Genomic DNA, 21,298 nt, shown 5'->3' with positions numbered 1-21,298 from the left:
AAGTAAAATATCCATTCCAAAGAATAGCTCACAGAACATCTCCAGACTAGATCATCTTTCTCTCTCCTGGTGTCCCATGTCACACTATATTACCCTACGAATACAACGAGCCATGTCAATCATAACAAATGAAAGTCGCTAAATGCTGCATGGTTTGAAGAATGGTCTAGTTTGCATATATATAAATGTACATGAGAGGGTAAAACCGTGTTAGTACAGAATAAGTTGAGTTGAGACTTTCTGAACAAGCCATCATAGACATTGTGGTACACACGAAGCCTTAACAACTGGCTTGCAAAAGATTGAGTTTTCCAAGAACCAGCGTTAAGTTGCAAGAGATCTGGTCAATGAGCTTGACGACCTATTCCACTTTGAGCTTCCAACCAACATTGCAATGGAACTTGCACCGCAAAAGCTTGGCTGCTCATCGTAGTCTGAATCATGGCCTGGTCACTAACAATGACAGTATTTCAGGCCACTAGACCCATTTGCTTGCTTATTAGTCTGTGTAGGGAGTGGAGATGAGGTATTCATAGCGACGCTGAAGATCAACTCCTCCGAAGGTGCTCAACATCATTATCGGAATTGCCCTTTCGAGCATCTTCCAGCATGGAATCGATGCCTTTTTCTTTTAGCACTTTCTGCGGCGAAGTTAGCGCACGCCATGAAGTACGGGCTTGTGATATGTTACATTTAAGCATGTCTTGTATTTAGAGAACAGTTCTTCGCAGTCATTGGATGTTGTATTGCCACGAAGGTATTCTGTTTTTGTCAGTTTAAGGAAAGGCAGAAGCATTTGGCGGGAAAGCTTACTTTCACTGTACCATTTGAGAAAGCAGGTGTCATATCTCCTAGGCACAGTTAGCTGCCATAGTAGGTAGATGTAGGTGTGGCTTAGGTGGAAACTACTCTTTGATATCATTGCACTCGGGAGCTATAGAGGCAGACATGATGGGTCCTTTTTAGTAGAAGACTGCACAAGGATGTCAGAAGGCGCTTTTGCTTTTTCGTGTCTAAAGCTGGAAGAGTGAGACGAATAGGATAAGTAACGATACGCCGGCAAGTAGATGAGGATGATCATCGCCGCTGTACCATTCTAGTCCGAGTATGGTAGGCGGTCAGCAGTCCGCCGGCGTCAGGATTTCTCCACCTCCGAATTTTTCCTTTTTTTCTTTTTTTGTATGAATTAAAAGTGATTATTGGTTAAACACGACTGCCAGGCGCAAACAATCTTGCCCTGTTTGTCTGCTCATTACCATTCGCTCTGTGTTTGTCATTGAACAGGATACTCAGAGCTAGATCACAATGGATTCCGCAGCAGACTTCCCGCCGTTCCAGCAGCAGCTAACGTCGTCGCTCGTGCAGATGACGCGCACTGTTGGCCAGCTCTCTGCTGAAGATCTCAGTTTTCATCGCACTTCAAGCGCGGAGCTTTCCGAGTCCATCGATGAACAAAGCGGCAGGATTCTTTCATTAACTTCTTCACTTTTGAAAGCCGCCACAGCCGGTACCGATTTACCCGTGCCGACCTTGCAGGATGAAGACTCCATCGAAGACAATTGGCGCGGTGTGGTGGATGTTATCGATGCTCTTTTGGAAAGAGCAGATGCTTGTTTGGATGAATTTACCGGTGTGATTAAGAGACTGAGCCCATCGCAGCAAGAACAGAGTGCAGCCAAGGCTACCAAGAAGACCACTTCGAAGTTTCCCACCATCTACGATTACGGCCCGTCGAAGATCCCGAAACCTCAGCTGTATTTTGAGCGTCAAGTCGATAACGCCGATGATTCGCCTTTCAAGCCATTGCTCAGGACTAAGCCACATGCGGTGGTTCCGTTGGAGAAGTCTGTTGAATCGTCGGACCGAAACCCTTACGAGACCGAGATCCGCGCCGCAAGGTATCCGGAGTCTACCTACGCTGTGTCATCTCCCGTTCCTTACCAGCCTTGGGAGTCGACAACCGCAACTTTCGTGGATACCCTAGAAGGAGTGAAGGAAATGTTGGAAGAGCTCAAATCTGCGAAGGAGATCGCTATCGATCTAGAGCATCACGATGTGCATTCCTATCAGGGTCTTGTTTCTTTGATGCAGATCAGCACCCGCGATAAGGACTGGGTGGTTGACACGCTGAAACCGTGGAGGGAGGAGCTTCAGATGCTTAATGAGGTCTTTGCGGATCCTAGCATCCTCAAAGTGTTCCACGGTTCGTCCATGGATATCATTTGGCTCCAACGCGATCTAGGTCTCTACGTAGTCGGCATGTTTGATACCTACCACGCCGCCTGCGCTCTGAATTACCCCAAGCGGAGTTTGAAGTTTCTTCTGCAAAAGTTTGTCAACTTCGAAGCCGACAAGAGATACCAAATGGCCGACTGGCGAATTCGGCCGATTCCAGAGGGCATGTTCGACTACGCCAGATCCGATACCCATTACCTTCTTCACATTTTCGATCACTTACGCAACGAACTCATAGAGAACTCAACGCCCGAAAACAACCTTATCGACTACGTCTTGGAGAAGTCAAAGGATGAAGCTCTGCAACGGTTTGAACGCTCTCCTTATGATGCTGCCACAGGCCAAGGACCAGGTGGCTGGTACGACTACTTATCGCGCAATCCTGCGGTCCTGTCTAAGGAGCAATTTGCCGTCTTCAAAGCAGTTCATCAATGGCGTGATGCAGTTGCGAGAGAGGAGGACGAAGGCGTGCAGTGTGTGTTCCCTAAGCACGTCCTTTTCAAGGTTGCGCACGCTATGCCTTTGGATCTGGGGACATTGTTCCGGACACTGTCACCAGTGACACCCATCGCCAAGGACAGAGCCGCGGACCTCCTGGCGGTCATCAAAAATGCAAAGATCGAAGGCGCTGACGGCCCTGAATGGCGTGATGTGTATGTGAAGCCGACAAGAGCGGGACGATCTGTTCCGGCGACGGAAACCGAACAGGGTCTTGTGACGCCACCTATCGGTGAGGAGAACTTCCCTACCGCTGCGCGCTGCGAGGTTTCCCAGTTCTGGGGTGCAGTGTTGGACACCCGGGAACCTCTTACCCCTCCCGAGTACTCTGCCGTCGCCTCTGCAGAAGCCCTTCGACTATCGCTCCCGCTGCCACCCATGCCTCGTACGGTATCTGAAGCTCGCGACAAGCTTGCTGGCTCTGCTGCCAAGCCTGCGCCCCCCAAACCCACCCCAGCTCCTGTTGAAATGCCAGAAGAAAAGGAGGAGAACAAGATCTTCACTGTCAAAGGGCTTGGTGGCCCGCGCAAACGGAAGAGCGAAGAAGCTCCGTCGCCAGAGGGTGACGATTCTAGCGATGTGATACACATCGGGGAGAAACCGTCTAAGAAACAACGCCGGAAGGAAAAGAAGAACAAATCCGCGTCGCAGACTCCACAGCCCGAGGAGAAGAAGGAAGAAGCTGAGCCCTTTAATTATGAGGCCGCTGACTCCGTCCTACACGCACAGCCAGCCCAGACCGCCACACTTCACAAGAAACGGCCATTCAACCCATACAAGAAGGCGCTTGAGGCACCCAGTGGAGTGCGCAAGCAGAAGCGTGAGACCCCCGGCAAGTCATTCACTTTCAGGTGATTACATTAGAAATAGATCTCTTTGTCTGGTCTTATGTACAAGAGATTGGTTGCGCTGGTACAAAATGTTTTGAGTACATAACGATACCCGATTAGTTGGAGAAGTAACGAATCGAAGGCATTCATTATAGTCATCGTCTTAGTTTCTAGTTCTACTGTACGGGCATTAGGTATAAACACTCAAAAACCTTCTAGATTGCCTGCAATTGCAGCCTCAGATTCAGTATCGGATCTACTCAGCCATCAACGCAATCCTCCCAGCCCACACACACACACACACACACACACACACACACACACACACACACTAACATGTCACCTTCAACCTCCCATCAATGACACCTCTATCATGACGAGGTATTGATTCCAAAATCACAGAGAATACAATCCATACCATTCCTAAACCAAACCACTCAGAATTCTCTCATCTCACATCCACCAAACCATATATATACATACAAACCAACCCACTCTAATACATCCAAACATACCTTTTCCCCAAAAAGTTTGAATCAATCAACAACCAGAAACAAAGATATCCACAAGATGTAATACAGAAACGACAGACCGACTCTTACCCAAGAAACAACCTACCCTACACCTACTCCCGAGCCAAGGTCTTGCGCCGCTGCTTAACCATATATTTATACATCATAGGCGTTCCTATACCAATCCATTAGACACGTCAAACAAAAACCAAGACTGAGAATGAAACATACCAGGCACATAAAGCACAAGGAAGAAATAGAAGATGCCCGCCACGGCGAGACTGGACGTGGCATTTGCAGCATGATACATCAACCACCATTCGCTGCTGATTCCGATCGGATAGAGAATGAAAAATAGCGAGTATCTATTTATTCTTCTGTGTTAGTTGAATGGCCCCATTATCCGGGGTTATTGGTTTAGTCAATTGGGTATGGTCGTGAAAGACTCACCGTAGCCATTTCAATACAGCAGGCATCGGTATCCCAGCCAGCATTACTACGAAATAAGAGTACCGGACGGTATCTGCCGCAGACCAGGCGAGTAGCATAGCCGGGTAGGCCCAGGAATGGGCCGTGATGGCCGGGAAGGCATAGTTAATGGCCCAGACCTGTACGCTGCGGCCGAATACTTGCGTGAAGGTTGTAAACACGGGGCTTCGGGTGAGTCCTGCCCCCCGACCCACCCCCAGGGGGCGTTAGTATTATGTAGTTGATGTAAGGGGAGGCTGGAGTGGAAGGGTGTGGTAGATGAAGTGGGATTAGGTCTTACCGGCTGCGGAGTGGAGGATCTCTGCGATCGCTAGGGTTTGCGTCCATCGGGTCCAGGGTTCGAGGGTTGTGTATGTTGATGCGGGGTCGTGGGTTGTGAGGACGGTGAGGAGGATGCGGAGCCAGAGGATCGTGGATATGGCATTGTAGAAGAGTAGGTAGGCTCTTTTGGGAGAGAGAGGTTCTTGTTTAGGGGACATGGTCAACTAGTGCTTTTTGTTGCTTCTATTGGGGTGGTTTTGTGATGCTGGAGAAAATCTGGGGTTGAAGATAATTATCTAATTGGTCAATGCGTTGAACTAAGTAGATTGCATCGTCGGTTCTGCTTTGTCAGCACTTTATGGACGTCTGGTGGTTTACGGTGGTTGTATGGGATATCTGCAGGGTTACTTTTCTATAGAAGATTGGTTTTGATTGTTGTATACGAGGTACTGGTTGGAGTAGTGGATGTGGGCATATCCAGATCATGCATTGTTTGGCGGTTGGTTGAATCTTCCTGTCATGGATACATACAAACGGATGTATAAAGACAGTAGCCCCTAAAAGGGGCATATCTCCTGAAAATGTGGATATCCCAACCTTACGGCCCCAAAGTGCCTGAATGACTATCCAGGTTGTCGACGTAGGACTATTTCGTGGTATGACCTCCTGTGGAGACCTTAGTACTATGGGAGCTTCTTTCAATTGCACCTTACGAATGTTGATCATTCTAGGGTTCAGCTTTTCTTTCTAGAAGACATCAAGGAGATTCTGTGTCCTACTAGTCCAGACCCCCGGTAAAGCCTACAAAGAAAAGCCTACAAAGGAAACTCAGAGCGAGCGTTGAACTAGCATTCTCCTTTATGGTTAAGTTGAACCGGCCGGGCCAGATCGGTGGGCAAACGGCGATCTTCAATATCGATAACGAAGGATATTAAGCTAAGAGCTCTCCAATTAAGACTATGCCGCGCGTAGTCAGTAGCTACCGGGCGCAAGGCCTTGTCGGGTCGAATGCTGATCAGTGTTGCCTAGAAGCTCTGTTCACTCGACAGTACCAGACGCCCGCTCGGTGGGCACCAAGTGATGATGGGGCGTCTAGACATGGTGATCAATTGAGTTCTGTGAAGAAGGATGCCCAAGGGAAAGTGATAATGGGTCCAATATAGGTACGTACCACCATGGCGAGTAGGTTGAGGCCGCAGTTGTCAATTTCGGTGACGCCGAAGCGGATCGTAACACGAAGTGTCTTTTCCCTATAAGAGTTCAACTATAGGGACATTGATTTATGCCTGAAGACTCCCTACTAACCCTAAATAGCCTCGTTGACAATAGAAAAGCTACCCATCCCGTCAGCAGGTGATTGGTTGCACCTCCCGTTTGCCCTTCAGGTTTCTACTACTAACAAGGTGCCCGTTACTTAAGTGGGAGTAGCATAACCATAATTGAACCGTTGTCAGAGTCGAGCTTATCTGTACTTAATCCCTGATGTACGCAACGGCGTTAATTTAGACTTAACCTGCATTGCAGGGGGGTGTCAGCTGGGGGTCCGTCCAGGGTGGAGACATTTACGATGACTAGCTTCTCCGGTGTATGCAATTGATGAGCAACTAAGCTATCCCCGACACCAGACAGAGGCCGATCGGCATGTCCCTGTACCCTGAGTGGAGAGATTCCTGGATGGAAGAACTGTTGAGGCATTTGCCACGGGGAGAAGGTCCGTGAGTTCTGCACGATAGACAAGAAGATGCGGTGTATGATTTGAAATAATGCCTCAGTGATCGATTGGTCTAGATGTTGTGCTTACCCTTTCTTTCCATCAGCTTGGAGAGGGGTGGTGAGATAAAGAGCTTATGAATCGTTCTGCTTAAAGGATCAAAGAAGGGGTCTGTGTCACGATCGTCTCTTTTGCCATATGGATCTGGTATCCTATCAGAACGAGGGTGCCGTGCTCCCGGTACTTGGTCTATCCAGGTACCACTCGTAGGATGTAGGGTCATGATTCATGCATTTCAATATCGTCGGGGTGGAGGGGGTAGTATACGAGATGTTCCACGGGTGAGGTTCGTGTTATCGGGAGCAGTCCGTGCTGGCCCAGCTTGCATGCGAACTATCCTCTCAATTATACCGTAATGGACATGGATACATACACGGAGGTCTACTTTAGCTTAGTGTATGTACGCCACTGCTGTGGATTGAAGGCTGACCGAGGGTGATCCGAGAGAAACAAGGAAAAGATAGTCAATGGATTCCAAGCTAAAGTCTGACAGGAGAGGGAATGTTCAAGGAGCAGCTGACCACTCTTACGTATGTACCCCGGACTTTGGAGCAAATTGACCGGGTTTAATCCCCGTTGGCATCTCTCACCACATGACTCCTGAAACATCTGTGCGGTTGGCAATTTACATGCATGGACGCTAGTGGTCTTTAGTCTCTCAGGAACGAGAGTCCATGATGTAATGGATTGTCGGTCTCCTTTTTGAGACAACCGGCGTGATTGGGAGCGGATGAGGGCGGACGGGGATTAAATGGTTTATCATCCCTTAATTCTATCACTCGGTATACCTATCCTTGTATTGACAATCTTATTCTCCCCTCAAAAAAGAAAGGTTGAAGAGAAAACGATCAAATCCAGAATTGATAGGGTGATAAGAATTTTGTATTAAAAAAAAAAAGAAAAGAAAAGAAAAAGAAAAAAAAAAAACTACATATCAAGTTAGACGGGGCGACATATACAATCTACTAAACCATATTGAGGAAGATGCAGTGGGCGAGCGAATTAATTCGACGCAGGTACCAGACATGAGGGCGCTAAGGCTCCTTGTATGAGCGGTCTGAAGCTTCCCGTCCTCCCTTATGAAATGAAGAGGAGAAAGAGTGGTCTCATCCCTATGGGATCCATGGATGCGTCGAAGTTGATAATGATTTTATAATATTATATTATTTTATTTTATTTTCTATATTTTATATTTTATATTTATTCCACGGTTGCCTACTCCGTACAGATGTAGGTGAGAATCTAGATAAAACCTCCCTGTGGTGGAGTTCGGCTGTAGCGTGGCCCGTTATCAGTGATGGATGAACCTGTGGGCCATCCTGGAATGATCCATGATTCATCCAACAAGGGAGAGGTGGCCAATGACATTGAACGACTGCAGCACACGAGGCAAATGCAAGACTCCTGACCAGACGAAACCACAATCAAGGAGGAACAATGCCTGCATATGACAGTCTGCTATGGGAAAATCCGGCTTACTGACATAGTACTAGTTACATACTCCGAGTCGCATCCTCCTACCGAATACTACCAAGTATATCTCAAACTGTCAATCACGCAGATGGTCTGTGAAACAAGGTTAAACTGTGAATCATCCCCGACTTTCCTTGGCTTAATAGCCGCCGCAAGCACCGATTTATTAGCTAACATTAGAAAATTAAAATCAAAAATAATTCCAAGAGAGAGGATGTTGGAATCCGTCATCACGGTTGCGTGTGCAGCATCAAATCGGAGACCCAAAAATCCACCGCACAACCCCCTGTCCTCCCGATGAGTGCCAAGATTAATTTGGTTGGGTTTGGTTGCAGTGTAACTGGAACAGGGGTAGAGAACTTGAAAGGCACTCGAAACGTCTGCATCGCTTGGTATTCTTTTTCTTTTCTTTTTTTTCCCTTTTTGTTTTTTGCTTCTTTCGTTTCCATGTCGCATAATTTGATTTCTTTTCTTTTTATTTTTTATTTATGTAAACTTCATCTCTTCGGTAGGACTACTATTCCCAATAAGCAACACGTATGTACTTCGTCCCTACTAAAGAAAAAGAAAAAAGGTGCAACGACCATTTAGCCAAGACCAACTGCACACTTTACTCCATACTCAACTAAGCGACTAACGAAGGACACTAATCCCTCTAGCTATGTCCAGCATGTGGCTCCGGCTAAGTCGTATCTACCTACTACTTGCCTGATGGAGCAATTCCCCTTGCGTCCACATCCTGCACTACATTTTGAATATCACACACCCTCTCACGTACATACATCGTCCTCTTAGGCCTGGAGAAAGGAATCATTCGGAAGACGATCGTCCGAATCCATTGTCTTACTGAGAAACATCGTGCAACATCTTTTGTAAGTTGGCAGGATTCTTTGTCTTTAACACTTTTTATTGTTTGTCATCCTGACTTAGGTAATTCGAATTAACTTTGGGGGGAGGTTATTCAGTCCAAATCAGGCTAAGTGTATTATGTGTTTGAATTCGGAGAAAAGCAATAGACATGAGGCGATATTGGTGATCCAAAATCTTGATGGGGAATAGAAAAAAAGGTAAAATTTACAAATCGCTGGGACTAGACTAATTCATATTTCGTATAGGTCCATAGTGCTATGCCCGAAAAGAAAAAAAAAAGGGAAGAAAAAAAAAAAAAAAAACTCAATTAGTGAGTTTTTCTCCACTACGATACATTAAGACTTCAAGGTAAAGATTCCAGAGCACTGACTGAACGGTCAGTGTCGGTTATTCTTTTGGATATTGAGATTACAGTACTTTGCGGTGTACTCCATAATAGTTTCTCGTATGGGGATCACAGCAAAGGTGGAATCCTAGAAAGGAATGTGTTCAGGTACAGGGATTGATTAGTGTCGATGGGTCCTGGGGTGAGCGAAGTGGAGAGAGCAAAGTATAGACTACCGTTGGACGGACGGCCATTTTTTATCTTTCACATTACCATTCAGAAATTTTCTATAGATCAGGGAAGAGCCCCGAGAAGAAAAGAAAAAAGAAAAAGGCGCACAGAAAGATACAAAGAAAAAGGGGAAAAAAGAATAATAAACAAATAATTCGATCAATTAATATGCCAGATGCATATGTATGTCTATACTCCATACCTACATACTCCGTATGTAGGTACAAGATTCTTAGTACTTTTAGGGTACCTTCAAGGCGCTTGGGTTTCCTGTTCCTGTTTGCTGCAAGTCACGGAAACGCAACTCCACTGCTTCCGATCCCTAACGCCCCAAAGGTGACAAAAAATTGTTTTTTCTCCCCACCTCAATTATTTTTTTTTCACTTTCTTTTTCTTTTCCTTTTCCTTTTTTTTTTTTTTTTCTCTACCTCACCCTTAAAAATTAAAAATTAAAAAACCAGACTAAGCCAGCCAATGCATTCATTCCCCTCTCTGAATCTTGTCTCTCCCTATCAGTCACGACCGTACATACCTTAATAAGATTAAGAACTCCTGCATAACTACATTATTATTTTTTACTATTGTGAAATTGTTGATTATCGTCCCATTAGGATTGCCATTAATTATTGTAAGTGCCCTTTTTTTTTTTTTTTTTTTCCTTTTTCCCCTTTCCTCCCCGATGGTACAGGATATTGGATTTTTCCTATTTGTTGACTTTGGGACCCGTTCATGATTCCCTGCCTCTCCTTCTCCTCTTCTCCCCCCTCCGCCAAAATATCCCCCCCATTAATCTCCATCAGGTGCCTTGCGCTCCCTACTTTTCTTTGGCGCTGGTACTTTTCTTCACCTGAACCCATCTTCTCCCTGATCAACCATTTCTTCAACGTCCTTCGTTTCTCGCTCTTACTCGGAAGTTAGATCGGTCCACCGCTTCTCGTTTTGAAATTTCGCGACTTCTGGTCAAAGGCGTGTCTCCTGTTGATCGCGCTCCACCCCTCGTTGGCATTCCACCGACATTTTATTTTACCCTTTTATTCTTAGCCCTCAAATTTCTTTTTCTTTTTTTTTTCGCCTTTTCTTTTTCTCTTAATCAACCAGCGACGCATGTAATCCAGTATCTGTCGATAGCTCTGCAATTGCCGATTTACTGCTCGGAAAACGCTGCCGCCGCCTGTGCCATCGCTCCCTGCTCCCCTCCCCGGCCACCCACCAACCGTTTAGCGTGTACGATAAGGGGTATACCTGCAAGTGATCGCGCTGTATAGTGTTGAACCCGATGACCAGCCCTGATACGGGAAATTCAGCGACTAGATCCGTGGTTATCATCGACTTTCTACATTGACCGTTGGCGAAGGTGTTTTGTTGACCCTTGTGGCTGGTTGTCCACCGGTATATATCGTGTCTGGTGCACTCTCTTGGTGCGCCCTTCATCACACGGTTCAACGCCTTCCTACTACACATAATGTCCGTAGCTACTATGCTGCACCCGGCTTCCAGAACCTCCACCTCCTCTTCCTCATCATTTCAGCCTGTCTCGCGACAAAACACAATGTCTTCCCACGATACCCGGTCTCTCCGCCAATCCAAGCGGTTTTCAGTCACTGCACTGTACCTGTCGATGTCCGCGAAGGACAGAGACTTGGAAATCTCAGATGATTTGGCGAAGGGTAAGTTGACTATCTGGTCCCGCCATTGAATTCTGCTAATCTGTATCCAATCCTTCAACAGCCCAAAAATATCTACGAGAGCTCAAATCGAAGATCTCAACCCAATCGAAGAAAAACTTTGTCCTGGAAAAAGATGTACGATATCTGGATTCGCGGATCGCCTTACTTATCCAGAACCGTATGGCCCTTGAGGAGGTAAGAACGTCGCTAGCTCAGAGTGGTTCCCAGCTAACAGTTTCTAGCAAAATGAAGTTGCAAATCACCTCGACGAAGCTATTGATCCCCAAGAGGGTTTCTTCCCCAACGACGAGAAAACTCAAAAATATGGCAATCTGCTCTTCCTTCTCCAATCCGAACCTCGTCATATCGCCCACCTGTGTCGTCTCGTTTCCATGTCGGAAATCGACTCCCTCCTCCAGACGGTCATGTTCACCATCTACGGTAACCAGTACGAAAGTCGTGAAGAGCATCTTCTTCTCACCATGTTCCAATCTGTCCTCACCTACCAGTTCGATAATACTCCGGAATACTCCTCGCTTTTGCGCCAGAATACCCCAGTATCCCGCATGATGACTACTTATACTCGCCGTGGCCCTGGTCAAAGTTACTTAAAGCAGGTCCTGGCCGACCAGATTAATCGGTTGATTGAGTACCGCGATGTCGACTTGGAAATCAACCCCCTGAAGGTGTACGAAACGATGGTCATGGAACATGAAGAGAAACATGGCTCGTTGCCGGCGGATCTGCCAAGATCCATTACTGCAGAGGCTGCAGCAGAAAATGCCCAGGTCCAGGCCATCATTGCACCACGGTTGAGGAAGTTGACGGAGATAGCCAATGGATTTCTAACAACAATCATTGATTCAGTAGATGAGACGCCTTACGGTATCCGATGGATTTGCAAGCAGATTCGAAGCCTTTCTCGACGCAAATATCCTGATGCTCATGACCAAACCATCTGTACCCTGATTGGAGGCTTCTTTTTCCTTCGCTTCATCAACCCCGCCATCGTCACCCCGCGGTCTTATATGTTGATCGACGCAACTCCTACAGAGAAACCTCGGCGTACATTGACCTTGATTGCAAAGATGCTCCAGAACCTGGCAAACAAACCCTCCTACGCTAAAGAGCCATATATGGCCAAACTACAACCGTTCATTCAGCAAAACAAGGAGCGTGTCAACAAATTCATGCTGGATTTGTGCGAAGTGCAGGACTTCTATGAGAGCCTCGAAATGGACAACTATGTAGCTCTTTCCAAGCGCGACCTCGAGTTACAGATCACTCTAAACGAAATGTATGCCACTCACGCCCTTTTGGAAAAGCACAGTGTGGCTCTTGCTCAAGACCAACACTCGCGGCTACATGAGCTCTTGAATGAGCTCGGCACAGCACCGACCCAAGTTCCGCGCAAAGAGAACAGGACTATCACCGTTCCCCTCTTTAGTCGATGGGAGGCAGCCGTGGACGATTTAACAGCCGCTTTGGACATTACCCAGGAGGAGATTTTCTTTATGGAAGCTAAATCAACCTTTGTCCAAATCCTGCGATCTCTGCCTCCAAATTCCGTAGTCGCTCGCCGACCGCTCCGACTCGATCGCATCGCAGAGGCCGCAGCTACCTTGAAGAATGATGCCGTCATGGTGCGGAAAGGTATTCGCACCATGGAACTGTTGAGTCAGCTACAAGAAATGGGAGTTATCGATCGGTCTGATGAGTTCAGCCTGCTTCGAGACGAAGTCGAACAGGAATTGGTGCACCTGGGATCTTTGAAGGAGAAGGTTTTGGACGAGACCAAGAAGCTTGAGGAAGTCTTTGCGACAATCCGTGACCATAACGCATATTTGGTAGGCCAGTTGGAGACATACAAGTCCTACCTGCACAATGTCCGTAGCCAGTCAGAGGGGAAACAGAGAAAGCAGCAGAAACATCAAGAGCTCGGACCTTACAAATTCACTCACCAACAACTTGAGAAAGAAGGCGTGATTCGAAAGAGTAATGTTCCCGAGAACCGGCGAGCCAACATCTACTTCATGTTCAAGAGCCCATTGCCAGGCACTTTTGTGATTAGCCTGCATTATAAAGGTAAGCACTCCGGCCCTTAACCCTACCTTTCTGTTCCTGGTGTCTCAAAGCTTCTTATTGGAATACTAACGAGGAGCATGAAACAGGTCGCGCTCGCGGGCTTCTGGAGCTTGATCTCAAGCTTGATGATCTGTTAGAAATGCAGAAAGATAATCTTGAGGATCTAGACCTTGAATACGTGCAATTCAACGTTTCCAAGGTGCTACTACTCTTAAACAAGCGGTTTGCACGCAAGAAGGGTTGGTAAGAGGCTTCCTTTGAGAAATCTCTACTCTGTCCCGTTACGATGTATATGAAAACGAGCAACTAGCTCGAGGGCGAATTGCCCGAGCCTCAGTCCGTGATTTTATTGTCCACTAACTTCACGGGCTATGATTTGGTGCCCAAACAAACTGCCAGTACAGCAACGGAAGTGTGCTTTGTTTGAGCCACCGGTTTTATACGATAATCTGCACAAGGGTGATATGCACCCTTTTGACTGTTTCATGCCCCTCAAAATGACGAGGCAGGATTGACGGGCCGCATATGGACTATGATCTGTTTTGAATTTCTTGTATCGAGATGTGACTATAGGAGGACTATAATCTGCCGAGAAAGAGAGTTCCTTCGATTCCGATGTGGAGAGACAAGGTCCTTGCTGGTTCGAGGACAGTCACCATGACGGGGATGATTGGACGGTTTGGCTTTACGTATACCCTGTTGGATGAATTTGCGTGTGTTTCTTTTTCTCGTTCATCTAATTTTGTTGGATGGTTCCCTTTGTTATTTTGGCCCAGAAGTTGCCTGTTATGTCAAAATCCCACTATCTCATGTACATCTAGCAATTGTCAAATTCATGACCAACCGCTTCAAGGAAGTGTAATCTAATGCCATACTATCAATCACTGATTCAAATCCTAGACTTTTTGCAGCATGTTCTCAATTAATTTAACAAGGATCCAGATGTACTACACAAATCCTATATGCATCCAAGAGACTTTTCAAATCTAGCATTGACTTGATCATAAGATTATCAGAGTACAAACCTAGGATGTAGAAAGAGAGTGTGGTGATACAACCAATCATAGTTTTAGTTACCATGAAGCCCTACCTCCATGCTTGCGTGCAGTATGGCAAGGTACCACGTACACAAGTTTTCAAATCTAGCTTTGAGAGAATAGACCTTTGCTTGGTCAATCTAATAATGTTACAGGTTGTAACCGGTGTCCCAGATCTAGTATATAATCCCATCGAGTTAGGTTGTAATAAACATGCAAGTTATCTGTCATTCTCATTCCTTCGCTATAACGCTAATAGTTGCGTATCTTCGTCGCCAACAGAAGAAGATATAATAAGCAACCGAAAATGCAAGACACTATATACCTCTTCCCATAGCCATTGTGTGAAGGCGACTCCCACAAATACTATACCGGGGTACAAACTGACGAGTCCTGCGAATTATGCCCTAAATAGGTCAACCCCAAATTAGGGCAACCATCAAGACGGTTCCCGCCGCTATGACGGCTTTCAGCCCATTGCCTGATTTCAGATTCGATCCTGTAGATTCGTCTGTCTTTTTGGGCTTGTCTGCCGTGTTCGCCTTATCTTTCTCTTGTGTTGTACGATCCGGGACGCCGTCCTTCCCTGATCTGATCTCCATGATCTCATCAGGCGCTTTCTCCCAGCATCTTTGGGCCAGAGAGACTTCGTCATTCTTCATGTCAAAGACTGTGTATACCAATTTGAGGAAATTGGCTCCAATTATGGCACCGCCAAGTTCCTTACTACGTTCAGGTTCGATCGTCAAAAAGCTTAGGTAGCAGTAACCCTCCTCGTGCTGTTTAGGGTCTGTGGTCGAGGGAGCCTCTGCTATGAATGGGTCGAGGGAGAAGTTGAAAGCTACGTCGCCGAAATGGAATGCTAGCATCTTGTTCTCGGGTGGTTTGTCACAAGGAAACATCGGCTGGCCATTTTCATAAAACATTGTGACGTTAAGTTGGGAAAACAGGTCTTGCGTGATCGCTTTCGGGAAACCGATGAAATCAGTCGCGGAAGAAAAGACAGCCCCGATGGAAAAAGAATCTGGCGATACGGACTTCGTGGTGGAGCCTGTTCCCACGGACAATCCGGTAAGATTGACCCGGAACAACTTGCTGAGGTCTGGAGGAGATATGACCGGCAACGTATGGAGTTTATCGACATACTTGGCCTTGTTCACGCCGCCGAAGAGGATGGTGCCGGGAATATAGGTCTGATCATGGTTCTCCTCCATCCACATGCTGAAAGCAGGGGATTGGATAGCTTTCGCATCGACCAATGCCTGGGTAACAGAGATAAATTCCGAGTTACCATTGCCATATCCTAGGCCGAGTGTATCTATTCAAGTTTTAATTCAGCTGTCGCATGGACTGGGCCCATGTATATGGGTATAGTTTGATGGAAAGCACCATCACAGGACAACTCACCACCTATTGCGGCTTTCTCACGTAGAGTAGCAAATCTTATGGCTTCCAGTTTCACATCCCCAACGATCATCGTATCTGACATTATATCAATATTTCCCACCTCATCCTGATCGAACCCGTCAACAGTGGCATGTGTCTTTACTGATCGGCTGCTAGTTGAAGCGTTCGCATTATACCCATCAAGAATTCCCTGCTCTATTGGTTTTGCTAACTCTTTGTTATCGCTCACCACCACCCAGCTGCTGTCATCAAGAGTCGAGAACTGAGCTTTCAATTTCTGTGGTGGGTTTCCGACAGATATGTTAGCGTAGAAGAAGTCATTCTAAAGCCATAATAGTCAGAACGAATGATTTACTGTGAGTAATGAAGGCGAGTCAATATACTGTACATACCCCGTAAAACTCTAACTTAACGGTATGATCCCTCTTCCCACGGCGATCATGATGGTGAGCACCTGCGAACCGCCCGCTCTCGAAAGGGACCTCTAGCACAGAAGGCAGATCCTTCTTCTCCAGTGTCAGGGCGTTGGTAAAGTAAGCAGCCCCTAGGGCCAGGCACCAAAACTTAATCATGTCGATCAATCTTAGCATGCAATTCCGGTAAACGTTGCGAGCATTTCATGGACAGTGGGCTTGACAAGCCTTTTATCCTTCAAACTTAGGTGAGGGATAACATTATTGAAACATGACCAGCTTTGATCTAAATGGTTGAAGTCGCTTGGAAGTCTTTTGCTTTTGTTCCATTGGGCACCATATGCAGTGTCAGCTCGGCGCAATTCCAAACAGACCATCAACCTGCCATTGATATGTATTTTTCTTTATGAATATGTCACCATGAGGGGTGATAACTCACCACATATGTCTTGGAAGACTTATTTCGAGCCATACAGCATTCATTTCCCCCATAAATGGCAAGGCCGGGGCACTGGGCTGCCATCAAAGGCTGAAACCGACACAAAGAAGTTACTGAAACCTAATTATATCAACATGCTGCAGCAAGACTCCATTGGCTCAACAGTCTTCCCCAACAGTAAGCCAAGATGGCGGAAAGGAAAAAGTGGAATCAGGAGGCCAGAGTCTAATGGTGACGTCTGCTAAGGCGGATGTCATGTGGATGGAGCACGTGTATTAGTATAGTATTTCTAGTATACAATTGGGAACATTATTGTCCCAAGTTCGAATATTCAGCACAGACAGACAATGTACAGTTAAGCTTGTGATATCAGATAAGAAACGTCCAGAAGCTAGGGAAAACCATCTCCTCCTCGAAGATGCGACGGACCTGGGCTAGAACGAAGCGCTCAACCTTGCCGACATTCTTCAGGACTTGTTTACCATCTTCTTTCCGACCGATTTCACTTTCAACTCGGATTTCTCGCAATAAGCCTCCCTGGCGCTTCGGGGAAGCGGTCGGGTCTGCACTAGACCATGGGCGATCATCCTGGCCTCTCGCCTCTTGCTGATCAGACCCGATCAGTGCATCCGCATCTTCTGCAGACAAAAAGCAGAAATGAACTCGTTTGCGGATGTACGCGATGACTGCAACTCCGTCGAATGTAATTCCCGTGACGTTGAGTTTCAGCGGCAACCCGACGAAACTAGGCATAGGATAATCAAGAAGAATCTCCGCGGTTAATGATAACCGCACATCCCCAGCATATTTAGCATGGCATAGAACCTGAAAATCTTCCGGTCGGCGCTCTCGCATGCGAGGGGGGAGCCGGAGGGGATGTCCTGAAGTCATAGGATCATCCAAATGTTCATCCTCGGCGAGAGATCCGTGTTCCTTTCCCGTCGTAGCATCTCCGCTGGGCTGGTTGGACGCGGACGGATGTGAAGGAAGCGTGCTAGAGGTCGAAGGGCGTGAGGTAGGATTGCTAGTGTCGATATCAGCTTCCATGCGAGATGGATGAACCGCAGTCGGGCCGGAGATGGATGGATGGCCCCTGCTACTTGCGCCCATTCCAGGGTCAGTCCAACCATTTGCGAACGGTGTACCGCCTGCAACCGCAGCAAGGGGAGTTTGTGTCCCCGACAATCCACCAAGGGACATAAGGTGGTACCCTAACGTAGAAGTTCCGCCAGGAATACCCGGAGTGCCCGCACGGGGAAGGAAGTGAGGGTTCAGGTGTTCCATAGGTGACCGCAAAGTCGATGAGTGAAAAGCTTCATCGAATGGGTCTCGTAACGGGCGATTCATTGCCATTTCCTCGTGAAATGGGGGTTCGTTGAGATCCCGGTGCCACTGGGTGCCATGCCCGGAGACCAGCTCCTCGGACACATCGGATGTTTCGTCATCTTCATCCTCCTCGTAGAAGTCGGCAAACGGCTCACAGATATCTTTCACCTCAAGATCAGGTGGTATAGTCCCGAAGTCGAACGAGTGCACTTGAACTGATCGGATAAAACGTGGGAGGGCCACCTGCTGGAACTTGTCATGGATGAAGGAGCGGATTCGCTCTGCCAGAGCCTCACCGTCCGGCCCAGAAGTGGCTGCCCTCCAGTCAACTTCGATTGACATTACATGTGCCGCAGACAGTTATTTGGCGCGAAGTGGGCAAAGGAGGGGGGTGGGTATATGGAAGCGAACAATCGCTTGGACGAGAGAGGACCGGGGCTGGTGGTAAAATTGCGCCGCAATGCGAGACTCCACAGGGATTAATTTAGGCGCAGTCGCCGCGGACCAACTCGCGTCCCGTGCCAATCACGTGATGTTGAAGTAACCTCATCGATGACATTGTAAATCAGCAATGGACGTCTTCTCATGGCATATCTCGGCCACAATACCAAAGTACAATGATTAAGGATGTCCCAGACACCTCTTATGGGTCTCAGAATCTCTGGTAACCTCCTGGACGGCTCTTACGACGTACGCGGCTTTCACACCGCTTTAGGTTTACTTGACCCAGTACTCTGGTTCACCAGTACAGCCGACGCTATTTCGGGGCATATTAGAGGATGGCACAATCTCTGCGGCGCCGGACAGTGGGAGCCCTGGAACAGCGTGTTCGCCGGGCACAAGGGTCTACGACCAGCTTGCTCTAGCCTTCCCCTCTTCTTGCCTTTCGACTCCTCAAACCTATCCATCGGTTCCACTTCACGTCCGATTAGTACCCAACATTCAAGATTCTAACCACTATCATTGGTGATTTCCACTCGTGAATCACACTGGCTCATTCCATCATAGGTCTATCTTGACAGGGGGGATCTCCCTATGATTGACTTTCTAGCCTGCATCTTGGTGTCTGATTGTTCGCCTGCAGCAAGGTCTTTTCCCTCTTGAGTGGGCACGTCGTACCGCAGTCTCCTCATCTAGCTTTTCTTTCAAGAGAGCGTGATAGACCTGCTTGGCACAGAGGCGAAACGCCACGTATGTATCTGCTACTTCTTACGGTGGGCTGGCAACAAGGGCCGGCGCTGCCGCATCGGGTCCGCAGGACACAACGCAGTCCTTTGTGCGTACCTTGGAAGGAAGAATATCCCGCCCCTCAATCCACAGCAGAGCAGTTCTCTATCTTAAACATCTGTCTTGTAATTCAAAGTTCTTATGGGTCTCTAACTGCGGGATTTGACCCATCACTTGCGCATCACTTTCCAAAGACAGTTTAACACATGATCCTCCAGAACCTAATATACGCGCGCACCTCATGCTCACTGACTCGGTATCTCTTAGATTTCGTTGGCTCTCACTCCATCCGGATCGCCACTGGAGAACAAGCGTCTGTGCCCCGTTTCATTATTTGATTCGACGAGCCCGCAATCAGATGATGAGAGACGTATGCGGTGCTAATGCAGCCGCTGACATACGTTGGTAATCATAGTTACCAAGAGTGGGCTTTAAAGAAGAAAAAAAAATTTTCTTCTGAAAGAACAACTCTTGGATCTTGTAACTGTTCCGTAGAAGCTGGCAAATGACGACAGCCAGCAGAAAGTGAGTAAGATGAATTGGGTGCCCCTTGTTCATACCTTGAATAGCCTCCTTTTCATTCTTGTCGTTAATGCACTGTGCTCAGCGACACAATGAGATTGGGGAAGTCCGCCGTTTCATGATATGCATCGAAGACTCATAAGCTTAATCTTCCACATGAATGCTCAGCAACCGAAGTTAGCGACAGATCTAGAAATACGTAGTGAGGCATTTCTCTTGTAAATTATACGGATCGTGGATTTCCCCTCGGTAATCTCCGTGACTGCGGTAGGATTATTGTCGAGGCTTTGAAGCTATACAACCTCGGAGATGTTTTAGTTGAAGTTATTCTCAAAGAGCTCTCTAGTAAGATTGATCTCCCAACGCTCGACGGGTAAAAATCCTTCAGGAATATGGGGCCAAAGGGATCCATCGTTCTGAAAGGCCGATCCATGTGGCTTCATTGTGTAACTCCTTGAATACATATAGAGTGAATAGGAAATACTGTCGGAGGAGTCCAGCGGCTTACTTGAAAATAACCTCGTCCTGATTCAAGAAAATAATATAATAAGATGAGAAATGTAGGATTCAGCTAAGCAACTTCGACATACAGCGCAGCAAATGCCTTGGTAGAAAAGATGCAGCAAGGACAATGAATCAGCGACAATGTGGCTTAAACAAGAAACCTTTGCCCCAGTAGTAAGTTCACAGGGCACATCGCAGAAACGAAACAACAGGAGGATGCGGATAGGCGCTTGCAACCAGTAGTAACCACAAAACAGAACAATGCGCACGCTATGAAAGGAAAAGCCGAGCCGGAGCATTCATGGTATTGACAGACGGCAAATAGACAAAAAACCCTTTTTTTTTTTTCTTTTTCTCTTTTTCTTACTCCCCAATTAAGCTCCCGTGATCTCCAAAATTGTTCTCTTGGATACATCGAAGGGTTTCAAAAATACAAGATTTGAGGAGGATTGCGAATGTCGTAGTGCTGTAGTATTGACAAAAACTGGGCTCGACGTGCTTCTGGAAGCACATATCGAAAGGCGACGGTTGAGGTCCCACAATCACCCGGCCTTTCTGGACTTAGTTAGCGAGAGCTTTTCGAAACGATCGCCGCAGCTTAAAACCCCCTACCAGTTACTCTTTAGTCCCTAGCCACCATGAGCAGGGCAGTTGTAGCCCTCACGGCGCCGGACTTGCTGTCTCACGCCGGTGCAGGATGTTCCTCGCTTTGCGCAGTAAACGACATCCCCTTCGGGGTGAGTACAGCCGCAGTCGTACTTGAAGAAGTATTGCGAGCACATTTCGAAGATTGGAGGTTAATGGAGCTGAAAAGGGTGGATTTATTGAGAGATAGAGAAAGTTAAGCCGGCTCGGTCGAGCAACTTGAAGAGTTCAGAGAGGACGAAAGATGTCGAGCTCAGAGAGCTTGTTTCGAAAGGAGTCTGAGAGATAGAACTGCTGTGATGTTGTTCTGATAGTTCGACGGATTGTGAGGACCTTAAATAACAATTGCTCGGTCTTGCTTTTGTACCAGAATGATAGAGAATGACTGCGGACAGCTGTGCCGCAATAGCACCATTTACAAGAAATAACAAAAAAGGTACCAAAGGGGGCTTAGAGTAAAAAATTATAATATTAAAATAAAAATGATCTTTAACAAATGAAAAAGTAGTCGGGGCAGAAGAATGAAAGTAA

General features: G+C 47.0%; 8 protein-coding genes across 8 annotated transcripts; 3 read left to right on the top strand and 5 right to left on the bottom strand.

Moving 5' to 3' along the window:
• Positions 1-229: 229 nt before the first annotated feature.
• On the bottom strand, positions 230-1,135 carry F9C07_1089702 (distribution and morphology protein 35). Its single transcript, XM_041288293.2, has 4 exons — positions 910-1,135; positions 814-851; positions 692-762; positions 230-641 (listed from the first exon to the last, which is right to left on the bottom strand). Exons 1-4 carry the CDS (start codon positions 948-950, stop codon positions 549-551), a joined length of 243 nt encoding a protein of 80 aa, XP_041140707.1. The 5' UTR covers positions 951-1,135; the 3' UTR covers positions 230-548.
• On the top strand, positions 1,099-3,722 carry F9C07_2138703 (exosome 3'-5). The gene has a single exon (XM_041284054.2). The coding sequence runs from the start codon at positions 1,306-1,308 to the stop codon at positions 3,586-3,588; it is 2,283 nt and encodes a 760-aa protein (XP_041140708.1). The 5' UTR covers positions 1,099-1,305; the 3' UTR covers positions 3,589-3,722.
• Positions 3,723-3,888: 166 nt separating this feature from the next.
• F9C07_1089426 (tyrosine phosphatase-like protein) lies at positions 3,889-5,766 on the bottom strand. Its single transcript, XM_041288294.2, has 4 exons — positions 4,845-5,766; positions 4,526-4,742; positions 4,307-4,440; positions 3,889-4,250 (listed from the first exon to the last, which is right to left on the bottom strand). Exons 1-4 carry the CDS (start codon positions 5,041-5,043, stop codon positions 4,189-4,191), a joined length of 612 nt encoding a protein of 203 aa, XP_041140709.1. The 5' UTR covers positions 5,044-5,766; the 3' UTR covers positions 3,889-4,188.
• Positions 5,767-10,957: 5,191 nt separating this feature from the next.
• On the top strand, positions 10,958-13,494 carry F9C07_2199817 (ras GTPase-activating protein family IQGAP; the record flags this gene model as incomplete). Its single annotated transcript, XM_041288307.1, has 4 exons — positions 10,958-11,162; positions 11,224-11,357; positions 11,405-13,247; positions 13,334-13,494. 4 exons carry the CDS (start codon positions 10,958-10,960, stop codon positions 13,492-13,494), a joined length of 2,343 nt encoding a protein of 780 aa, XP_041140710.1.
• Positions 13,495-14,700: 1,206 nt separating this feature from the next.
• On the bottom strand, positions 14,701-16,263 carry F9C07_1268 (putative aspartyl protease; the record flags this gene model as incomplete). Its single annotated transcript, XM_041288296.1, has 3 exons — positions 14,701-15,602; positions 15,692-16,013; positions 16,084-16,263. 3 exons carry the CDS (start codon positions 16,261-16,263, stop codon positions 14,701-14,703), a joined length of 1,404 nt encoding a protein of 467 aa, XP_041140711.1.
• Positions 16,264-16,912: 649 nt separating this feature from the next.
• F9C07_1267 (mitochondrial distribution and morphology protein 12) lies at positions 16,913-18,211 on the bottom strand (the record flags this gene model as incomplete). The annotated part of the gene is made up of 1 exon (XM_041284058.1): positions 16,913-18,211. One exon carries the CDS (start codon positions 18,209-18,211, stop codon positions 16,913-16,915), a length of 1,299 nt encoding a protein of 432 aa, XP_041140712.1.
• Positions 18,212-18,942: 731 nt separating this feature from the next.
• Positions 18,943-19,374, top strand: F9C07_1088930 (uncharacterized protein). Its single transcript, XM_071507512.1, has one exon. The coding sequence runs from the start codon at positions 19,063-19,065 to the stop codon at positions 19,297-19,299; it is 237 nt and encodes a 78-aa protein (XP_071365814.1). The 5' UTR covers positions 18,943-19,062; the 3' UTR covers positions 19,300-19,374.
• Positions 19,375-19,376: 2 nt separating this feature from the next.
• F9C07_1266 (uncharacterized protein) lies at positions 19,377-19,654 on the bottom strand (the record flags this gene model as incomplete). Its single annotated transcript, XM_071507875.1, has 2 exons — positions 19,377-19,411; positions 19,498-19,654. 2 exons carry the CDS (start codon positions 19,652-19,654, stop codon positions 19,377-19,379), a joined length of 192 nt encoding a protein of 63 aa, XP_071365813.1.
• Between the last annotated feature and the right edge of the window lie 1,644 nt (positions 19,655-21,298).

The sequence above is a fragment of the Aspergillus flavus genome, chromosome 1 (assembly GCF_009017415.1).
Source record: "Aspergillus flavus chromosome 1, complete sequence".
NCBI classification, from domain to species: domain Eukaryota; kingdom Fungi; phylum Ascomycota; class Eurotiomycetes; order Eurotiales; family Aspergillaceae; genus Aspergillus; species Aspergillus flavus.
The sequence above is the reverse complement of the archived record's forward strand: the minus strand, read 5'-3'. Positions and strand labels throughout refer to the sequence as shown.